The sequence below is a fragment of the Scyliorhinus canicula genome, chromosome 25 (genome assembly GCF_902713615.1).
Source record: "Scyliorhinus canicula chromosome 25, sScyCan1.1, whole genome shotgun sequence".
Lineage (NCBI taxonomy): Eukaryota > Metazoa > Chordata > Chondrichthyes > Carcharhiniformes > Scyliorhinidae > Scyliorhinus > Scyliorhinus canicula.
This window is the reverse complement of record NC_052170.1, coordinates 16,553,189-16,563,659: the sequence shown is the minus strand read 5'-3', so window position 1 is coordinate 16,563,659 and position 10,471 is coordinate 16,553,189. Positions and strand designations below refer to the sequence as shown.

At 50.8% G+C, this 10,471-nt stretch overlaps 1 protein-coding gene across 3 annotated transcripts in view; it reads left to right on the top strand.

Moving 5' to 3' along the window:
* Nucleotides 1-8,748: 8,748 nt before the first annotated feature.
* LOC119957062 (putative adhesion G protein-coupled receptor E4P) overlaps nucleotides 8,749-10,471 on the top strand; it is a 72,715-nt gene continuing 70,992 nt past the window's right edge. For 2 of the 3 annotated variants that reach the window (XM_038784690.1, XM_038784689.1), the window contains exon 1: nucleotides 8,749-8,909. In XM_038784690.1, coding sequence (XP_038640618.1) covers nucleotides 8,879-8,909 — 31 coding nt within the window. In that variant the 5' untranslated portion in view covers nucleotides 8,749-8,878. The remainder of the gene's footprint in view (nucleotides 8,910-10,471) is intronic. The other variant, XM_038784691.1, reaches the window with a different exon arrangement.

The window sequence follows — 10,471 nt, the reverse complement described above, 5'->3', positions numbered from 1 at the left end:
GGGGGAGTGGGGTCAGTTTACCCTCATGCCTGTAAGTGGTGGGGAGAGCTCACGCTAGCTTTTAGTGATGGGGGTGGTTGTTCCCCGGGGGTCGAGGGCTTGGGGTGTTGCCCATGTGTGCTGGGGACTGCAATGTCCATGGGTGGGGCCCTCAATCTTGCTTTGAGGTCAGGTCACTCTTTCAAAACGGTGCCCCAATTTCTGAGGTGCGGGTCACGCCGGTGAGTTTAGTTTCCCATCGCAGATTTACCGGTGATTTTTTAAAAAATGACTAATGTGGGTGAAAACTGGTCTGGATTGAAGCACAAAATCTGGGCTAATCACCCGTCAAACTCGCCCAGAATTACACTTCATCGTTTTTCAGGTGAATTGCGCCCAACAGGACTCATCACTTCAGCTCCAGAGTCCACTCTGCCAGGGGTCATGCTCCCAGGGCCCCATGCAAACTCCCTATTGGCTGAGGTCTGCATGCACCCATGCAATTGGCCCAGAGCCGGGTCAGGTGGTCTGTCGAGCCCGCCCCCCTCAAAGGGGCCACGATACCAGCGGGAGAGTGGATCTGAGGATTGACACGTCTGTCAGCCATGATCTCATTGAATGGCGGAGCAGGCTCGATGGGCCTACTTCTACTCCTGGGCCTTGTGGTCTGATGGAGAAAGGATCAATCATTTAGGAATGATTTGAGAAGAAACCTCTTCACACAAAGGGCTGCGAATCTTTTGAGATCTCTACCTCAAAGAGTTGCGGGAGTTTATTTAAATCAGAGAAGGGCAGATCTTTGGCCCCTTGGGGACTTACTAGATGTATGGAGTGGGTGGGAAAGGGTAGTTGAAGCCACAGATCAGTCAAGCTTGTACTAAACGTTGGAACAGGCCCAAGGGGTCCAGACAGTCCATTCCTGCTCCTATTATGTAAGTTCTTATGAATGGTGCTGACATTGGCTGTTCAGAATTCTATGTAGGAAGGGCATGATTGCACTGGAGAGGGTGCAGAGGAGATTGACCAGGATGTTGCCAGGGCTGGAGCGTTTCAACAGAGGCTGGGGTAGTTTTCCCTGGAGCAGAGGAGAAGGTGTGCAAAATTATGAGTGATATAGACAGGGCAGATAGGAAGGAACTTTTCCCCTCAGTATCATAGAATCACAGAATCCCTACAGCGCTGGAGGAGGCTATTCGGGCCCATTGAGTCTACACCGACCCTCTGAAAGAGCGCCCTCCCTCGGCCCACTTCCCTGCTCTATCCCCGTAACCCTACCTAACCTTTAGACACTAAGGGGCAATTCAGCACGGCCAACCTACCTAACCGGCACACCTTTGGACTGTGAGAGGAGGCCGGAGTGGTAAGCGGAAGCTTTGTGAGAACGTTGTGCTTACCATGGCAACTTGGGTAATGTCACTCAAATTCTTCCATCCAAGATGGTGGCGTCGTGAAACTATCACTCGGCTAATAATCCAGAGACCCCGAGCTAATCACCTGTGGAAGCTGGTTCGAATCCCCACCCAATGTGATGCTGGTGGAATTCGAATTTAATTAATCAATAAAATTGTGTAAAGCTGGCCTTATCAATGGCAACTGTGATCGCCATCGCCAATTGTTGTTCAAACCCATCTGGTTCACTAATGCCCTTTGGGGAAGGAAATCTGCCGGCTTTACCCTGGTCTGGCCAACATATGACTTTAGGCTCTTCACGTTCTCCAAAATGGCCTAACGAGCAATCTAATTCAGGAGTAATTAATAGTGGGTAATAAACGATGGCCTTCCCATCAAATAAAATGTCTATTCATGAATAAAGGCTTGCTTTGGTCGCACGTTGGTCCCTTGGTCCAGATGCCCAGACAGACGGCCTAGTCCTCTCATCTGAGAGATGGCACGACTGACGGTGCAGCACTGACCATCGGCCTGGATCACGTGTTGGAATCTCAGGCCTATTTTCGAGAACTGCTGGATAGGCTGTTCAGCGCTTTGGGTTGACCTCAAGTCGTGATATGTGCTATACAAATGCAAGGTCTTCCCTCCTTTCTCTGCCCTCCTCCTCACTGGGCAGCGCCATCCAAATCTTGGTGCTCGCGCCGTGGGTGGTTCACCCTCCAGGAAGCGGAGAGGGGAGTTCAGTGTAATTTACCTCCCACAGGCGCGGGGGGGTTGGGGGGGCTCACTCATGCTCGCTGGGGCCTGCCGAAGAGATCAGCCAGGATGGGCACTTGCCACAAAGGTCATCTCTGTCCCCCTTGGCCCCTGGGGCCCCACGGCCCTGGAGATTGCTGTGCGTTTGGGCTACAGGGCCAGAAAAGATAATCAAAACACAAGCCAAGTGAGTCACTCCCCGGAGGGCCCCCCCACCCCCACCCCATCTCTGTAATCTGAAATATCTGCGTTCCTCCAAATTAGGCCTCTGGAGCACTCCGGATCACAGTCACTCGGCCATTGGCGGCCCTGCCTTCAACTGAGGGCCTGAGCAGATTTTGGTCAATTCTTTCGGGGGCGGGTGTCAAATTCTGCCTGATTGCACTCCATGACGGGCCCTGGGATACTTAATATGGCGTTAAATAATCAACACAAGTTACTGCTGTCCTGACCACTGTCACGACCACCCCCCCCCATCTCCCGTAACCCCCACCTGTGCGAGTGCGTGGCCAATTTCAGCGTCATTTGACCCCCCCAAGTCGCAACACGAGTGAAATTATTTTAAAATAACCAAAACTTATGACAGCAAAGAAAATGGCGACGAAGGAAATAAACAGGAAGAGACTCTTACCAGGGGAGGGACGGAGCTGCAGTTGGAGTCTAGATTTGGACTGGTCAGAAAGGCGTGCTCAGATCACGCAGCTATGCAAAACCTCAGCCCTATATTGACCCCGCTTCCTGATAAACGAAAAGCCTGTTTTGCATATGCAAAGGTAATTACAACGCAACTATTAAAGAATTCCGAGAATGAAATCATCGAACGGTGCAGCACGAAACAGATTTGGTCCATCCCCGTAGGCCTCCTGTGGGCTCCAACAGCAGGCCGACTGCAGGTTATGCGTGCGGCCTACTAAACAGGCTGCGTGCACAGCACCCGCCGGCCTCATTCTTCTGAGCAGCCGGCATGCAGATTCTGGCGTCAATTCCAAAATTTGGCGTCAATTCCAAAATCGCTCATTGGCACGAGTAGGCTTCAAATGAAGTTACTGTCAAAAGCCCCCAGTCGTCACATTCCGGTGCCTGTTCGGGGAGGCTGGTACGGGAAAAAGGAGGCCATTTGGCCCATCGTGTGTGTGCCAGCTCATTGAGAATGAGATTAACCCAGTGCCAGGCACTTGAAATGAAATGAAAATCGCTTATTGTCACAAGTAGGCTTCAATGAAGTTACTGTGAAAAGCCCCTAGTCGCCACATTCCAGCGCCTGTTCGGGGAGGCTGTTACAGGAATCGAACCGTGTTGTTGGCCTGCCTTGGTCTGCTTTCACAGCCAGCGATTTAGCCCAGTGTGCTAAACAGCCCCTTCCAGTCATTTCTCTGTCGACCATGCAATTTATTTCCTCTTCAGCTCATGACCCAGGTCTCTAATTGAAATTCCCAAGTGAATCTGCCACCACCAGACTCAGGCAGTGGATTCCAGATCCTAACAACCCGCCCGCCAGCTGCATAAAGATGTTTATCCCCCATGTTGCTTCTTTGGCTGATCGTCTGAATTCAGCATTCTTCGGTTCTTAAATCCTTCGGCCTACGGGAACGGTTTCTCCCCATCTACCCTGTGGGCCAGACACCTCATGACTTTGAACCCCTCCCAGAAGAGGTTCACAAGAATGATCCCTGGAATGAAGAGCTCGTCGTCTGAGGAACAGTCGAGGACTCTGGGCCTGTACTCGTTGGAGTTTAGAAGGGTGGGGTGGGGATCGTATTGAAACTTACATGATACTGCGAGGCCTGGATAGAGTGGACATGGAGAGGAAACTTCCACTTGTAGGAGTGCACAGCCTCAGAGTGAAGGGACGATCCTTTAAAACAGACAAAGAGGATTTTCGTCAGCCTGAGGGTGGTGAATCTGTGGAACTCTTTGCCGCAGAAGGCTATGGAGGCCAAATCACTGAGCGTCTTTAAGACTGAGATAGATAGGTTCAGAGATAGATCAATAAGGGGATCGGGGGTTATGGGGAGAAGGCAGGAGAATGGGGATGAGAAAAATTCCAGCCATGATTGAATGGCGGAGCAGAATCGATGCGCCGAGTGGCCTAATTCTGCTCCTATGTCTTATGGTCTCCCTCGAATCGTCTCTCAGCGCTCTCTTCCCAAACAGTCTTAGCCGCCCCGACCTATCGGCCTCACCGAAATCCCTCAAATGCCGGGCCATTCTCAGAAATGTTTGTGGCTCCCTCACCAATGCTTTCGGACCCTCCCAAAAATGTGGTGCTGAGATTTGGACGCAACAATGTTCAAAACATTCACCCAGAAGGGGGGGGGAAAAATCCCCAGTAAAACTTGGGAATGATCAGTCGTGCCCGAACCATCATTTCAAATTACATTTCCAGGAACACAAAGCCCAGTCCGTCCGTAAGTGTGAGAGGCCTGTAAAGATCACCCCTGTGAGCCTGAAGGCCAGAGTTTCTGAACTGAGGGAGCGGACAGGCTAACGTTTCAGGCCAGCCCTTCGTTAGCACTTCAACAAAGACCAAATGGAGAAGCAGAAATTCTGCGGCCCACGACATTCCGACTTCCATCGACCCTCCCAACTAGCTTCCCGTGAATTCCCAGGATTCAATCCTCCCTATTCCCAGAACGAAAACAAAACTTGGGGAAATGACTGGCACTTGAGTAGGCTGGGCCTGTACTTGCTGGAGTACATAGAACACACAGTGCAGAAGGAGGCCATTCGGCCAATCGAGTCTGCACCGACCCACTTAAGCCCTCACTTCCACCCTATCCCCGTAACCCAGTAACCCCTCCTAACCTTTTGGACACTAAGGGGCAATTTATCATGGCCAATCCACCCAACCTGCACATCTCTGGACTGTGGGAGGAAACCGGAGCACCCGGAGGAAACCCACGCAGACACGGGGAGAACGTGCAGACTCCGCACAGAGAGTGACCCAGCGGGGAATCGAACCTGGGACCCTGGCACTGTGAAGTCACAGTGCTATCCATTTGTGCTACCGTGCTGCCCAAAGTTCAGAAGAAGAATGTGAGGCGGCCTTATTGCGACATATCGGATTCACAGGGGGTTTGACAGGGTCGATGCTGAGAGGGTGTTTCCCCTTGTGGGAGAGTCTAGGACCAGAGGGCAGAATCTCAAAGTAAGGGGGGGATCAACCATTTCAGACAGAGATGAGGAGGAATTTCTTCTCTCAGAGGGGAGTGAATCTGTGGAATTCTTTACCGCAGAGATCTGTAGAGGCCGGGTCGTTAAGTGTGTTCAAGGCTGAGATAGATAGATTTTTGATCAGTGAGGGAATCGATTCAGGCGTGAAATAATCGAGGATTACCACATCAAATCAGTCATGATCTCAATGAATGGTGGAGCAGACTCAATGGGCCGAATGGTCTACTTCTGCACCTACATCATATGGTCTTATTAAATGATTGAGCTTGGTGCAACAACCTCTTCCTACCTGAACCAGACATTGGTCCTCCCTGGATGGATCCACAGCCATTGGCAGAGCGATGTTCACGCCTTTCTGGCGACACCTACTCAACAATCCATTGCTCGTCTGCTGATGAGAGACAAGCATTCCGGAAAATTCTCCCAGGAAAAGTCTGTCAGGCCCCTGCGTGAAGTGGTAGGAGGAAATGGCAAGTGACACAAATGAAAATGGGAAAGTAGTCAGCGAGGCCAAACAATAAGACACATGAATCCCTCCACACGGGACTCGATGTTTAATCACCCGGTCAATGAAGTGCAAGAGTGTGAGGGTTGCCTCACAGGATTGTGACCCTAAACTGCCCTGTTCCTACTGGTTAAAGTTGGGCACCATCTTTTCCATTCCGCACAGACAGCGGAGGAACCATAGTATAGAATACCCACAGTGCAGAAGGAGGCCATTCGGCCCATCGAGTCTGCACCGACCCTCTGAAAGAGCACCCTAGCGAGACCCACTTGCTCGCCCTCTCCCTGCAACCCCATAACCCCACCGAACCTGCACGTCTTTGGACTGTGGGAGGAAACCGGAGCACCCGGAGGAAACCCACGCGGACACGGGGAGGGCGTGCAAACTCCACTCGGACAGTGACCTGAAGCCAGAATCAAGCCCCGGCCCCCCGGCGCTGTGGTCAGCACTGCTAAGAAGAAAAGAGGAAGGAAATGCAAGTTGTTTTGAACAGTTCGGAAACTTAACCAAGAATGTGAGGTCGGAGGAAGTCCTGTTCACCCCGACCACTCCCAGCCCAGTGACGCCTCATCATTGAAACTCTCATGGCTGAACGAGCCACACAGTTCAAAGACAGACAATTAATGTTGGCCTAACCATCGGCATCTCATGAACGAGTAAAAGGCAAATATTTAAGACATTACTCAAAAAAAAACAAGCTTTTGGCCACCTTTTCCAATATTTCCTTATCCACGTTTTCGTTTTCCTCTTTTTTTTGTTGCTTTCCCATCCCTGCTCTCAGCTCATCCTATTGTGTCTTCTCTTGCCCTGCCGTCATTCTCTTTGGCCCCGGAGGACTCACTCTCCTGTCGCGCAATCTCTCCTGTCCTCCACCCCCCCCCCCCCCCCCCCCCACCCCATGACTGACCTCACCACGGTCCAAGTCCCACCCCATCCCCTCATTCAAAATCCCATTGGTCGCAAATTTGCGTCCGTCCCCGTCAACAAGGCCTTCCGGTCCCAGTGACAGCTACCACCGGCCAATGGAAGGGCCACCGCAAAACGCGATACAGAATCCATGGAATCCTGTTGCTCGTTCTGGGTGAGTGTGCTTTACACTCAATTGGCTCTGTTTTATTCCTTTGCTCTAGAGTCGCCAGGTATCTTTATGATACCACCACGAGGTTAAAGTTCAAGTTCAGATCAATGACTCAATACACCAGTTAGTAAGTTCAAACAAGACACGTTTATTATTACACAGTTATTTACTACTCATGCATATAATACTAAGACTAAACTGTTCCTACCACTACTAGGCCAATACTTATCTGGAATAAGGGAACTGCCGGATCAGGGAACAATGGCCTCTTGCTTTGTCCTGGATCCGCAGGCTTCCAGTTGGTGTGGACTAAAGGGGTCAGGAGTGTCTATTCTCGTAGCGGGCGTTGTATGACACTTACCTGTCGGTGTAGCAATTGGCCAGGCCTCCCCTTCTCACGTCTAAGTTCCTGGAGAGCTGCTGCAAAGGTGTTCTGCTGGGAGGGCCGGCTAAGAGAGAGAGCTGGGGTCGGGGGTCTCTTTCTTATACTGTTTTGGGTTTCGCACCCATCTGGGCGGACCCTCTATAAACTTGCAATCGATTGGGTTTCTTCCCAATCTTTCTTAAAGGTACTCTCACATGAGAATTATCTTCACATCTTTTTTGCCTTCTTTCCCCCCACTTTTGGAGGAGGGTACCTTTCTTTCAAGAAAGCATCCCGTCATATCGGCCCATCTCAGTGGTGTGTCACGGCTCGCCTGCATTCCATCAACTGCCTGCCCTGTTGGTGCTGAGATTGTGCGGTGCTGGGGGTAAAGGGCCCCAGAGCTGCGGCCGTGGCTGGGTGGATCAGAAGCCTCCCTCGTCCTGATTCCCGGAATCGGGACCCACGGCTGAGGGGAATCTGCACCCCAACCAGCTACCCATTTTCCAGGGGGCTCACAAACTGGAGGAATGGCACTGTGTGTCCCCTGGCATCGTGTCCGCCGTCATTGTGCCCCTGGCACTGTGCCCCTCGGCATTGCGTCCCCTGCACGTGATGGTACAAGACCCTGCACATGCTCAAGGAGAGTGTCAGTGGCTGCCTTGCATTCATTTTAACTGAACTTAAATTCCACTCGCTGCCATGGTGAGATTTTAAGCCATGTCCCCAAAACATAATCTGGGCCTTTGGATTACTAATCCAGTGACATTACTATACAATCTCTACAGCGCAGAAGGAGGCCATTCGGCCCATCGAGTCTGCACCAATCCTCTGAAAGAGCACTTGGCTCACTCCCCCGCCCTATCCCCGTAGCCCCACCTAACCTGTACATCTTTATAATAATAATCTTTATTGTCACAAGTAGGCTTCTATTAACACTGCAATGAAGTTACTGTGAAAAGCCCCCAGTTGCCACACTCCGGCGCCCGTTTGGGTACACAGAGGGAGAATTCAGGATGTCCGATTCACCTAACAAGCACGTCTTTCAGGGCTGTGGGAGGAAACCGGAGCACCCGGAGGAAACCCACGCACACATGGGGAGAACGTACAGACTCCACACAGACAGTGACCCAGCCAGGAATCGAACCTGGGACCCTGGAGCTGTGAAGCATTTATGCTAACCACCATGCTACCCTGCTGCTACCGTGGAGTTACTGAGTTACGGGGATAGGGTGGAGGTGTGGGCTTAAGTGGGGTGCTCTTTCCAAGGGCCGGTGCAGACTCGATGGGCCTCCTTCTGCACTGTAAATTCTACGATTCCCTATATTTCTATGAAAAGGGGGATTGAAACAACCGAAAATATCTGAATTGTGAATTCCGGTTGTTGCTACAATTTCATAGAACAACCAAGCAATGGGTACCAGGTGCAATATTCTCCAGTCCTGACATGTATCAGATAGTAAAGAACATCCTGTGGTGAGGGAGCTGGTGACACATTCAGCTGAGTTTCCTTCCTGTGCCGCGATAACATCAGTTTACCAAACAGCTCGAGGAGACAGGATCGGTGGCCACAGACGAGGCGAAGTTGATGCGCAGACCTGATTGAGCTCCGACTGATCCTGAGGTCATCAAGATGAAGACGGCTCATCTGCTGTGCTTGCTGAGTAAGTCCCCACTGGTCTGAAGAGTTCTAAGCAAGTTGAAGCGCCTCTCCGCTGTTAGCTGGAGCTGGGGAGGGAGTAGGTGGGTTATCTGGGTTCTCTGTACCATTTGGAACGATACTGGGAGGAAGCAAGTGCCAGTGACGCCAAGTCACTTAGGGTTCAAAGAAAAGAGGAAGAAATCAACAGGAAGGATAGGTTAAATTAAACGTTAAATTGGGGGAAAAAAAAAGGTGGTCGGGTCTGGGAGATCAGAACAATGGGTCATAGGAACCTGAGGGGCAGAGGGGCAAAGAGCGCATTTAATTTAGCAAAACAGGTGATTGAAAAGGGGAGCACATTCAGACTGAAGAGGAAACTTGAAACCAAGAATTTTGTCGAAGAGGTTGATCTTGGGCAGAGCCTTGAGAAAGAGCTGCGGAGAGCTGGAGACATTTACGGAGGCAACTTCAGATTTAATTTGATTTGATTTGGTTTATTATAGTTTATTAGGGCAGCAGGGTAGCATGGTGGTTAGCATAAATGCTTCACAGCTCCAGGATCCCAGGTTCGATTCCCGGCTGGGTCACTGTCTGTCTGCACGTCCTCCCCACGTGTGCGTGGGTTTCCTCCTGGTGCTCCGGTTTCCTCCCACAGTCCAAAGATGTGCGGGTTAGGTGGATTGGCCATGATAAATTGCCCGTAGTGTCCTAATAAAAGTAAGGTTAAGGGGGGGGTTGTTGGGTTACAGGTATAGGGTAGATACGTGGGTTTGAGTAGGGTGATCATGGCTTGGCACAACATTGAGGGCCGAAGGGCCTGTTCTGTGCTGTACTGTTCTATGGTCACATGTATTAGTGTACAGTGAAAAGTATTGTTTCTTGCATGCTGTACAAACAATGCATACCGTACATAGGGAAGGAAGGAGAGACTGCAGAATATAATGTTACAGTTATAGCAAGGTGTAGAGAAAAGATCAACTTCATACGAGGTAGGTCCATTCAAAATTCTGATGGCAGCAGGGAAGAAGCTGTTCTTGAGTCGGCTGGTACGTAACCTCAAACTTTGGCATCTTTTTCCTGAAGGAAGAAGGTGGAAGAGAATATGTCCGGGGTGTGTGGGGTCCTTCATTATGCTGGCTGCCTTCCTGAGGCAGCGGGAATTATAGAGTCAATGGATGGGAGGCCGGTTTGCGTGATGGTCTGGGGAACATTCACAAGTTTTTGTAATTTCCTGCGGTCTTGGCAATCTTTGGCAATCGCTGGGGGAGACGAATGGGGCCAGAATCGGATTTGGTGGAGCTGACAGAGATAAGAGGCTGGATTCACCAGTTCACTCAGCCGTGTGTTTATCGGGCAGTTCATAGTTTAATCTGTGGCCGCAGACACATCTAACAGTGCTAATAACCAGGAAAGAGATCAGGGAAGGAGCCATGGAAAGAAAAGGGTAGTTCAGTTCAGTTTCTGACCAATGATAACGTCCAGAATGTGGGGGATTCAGTGATGGTAATGCCATTGAATGTCAAGAGGCGGTGGTTAGATCCCCTCTTGTAGGAGATGGCCATTGCCAGGCACTTGTATGTCATG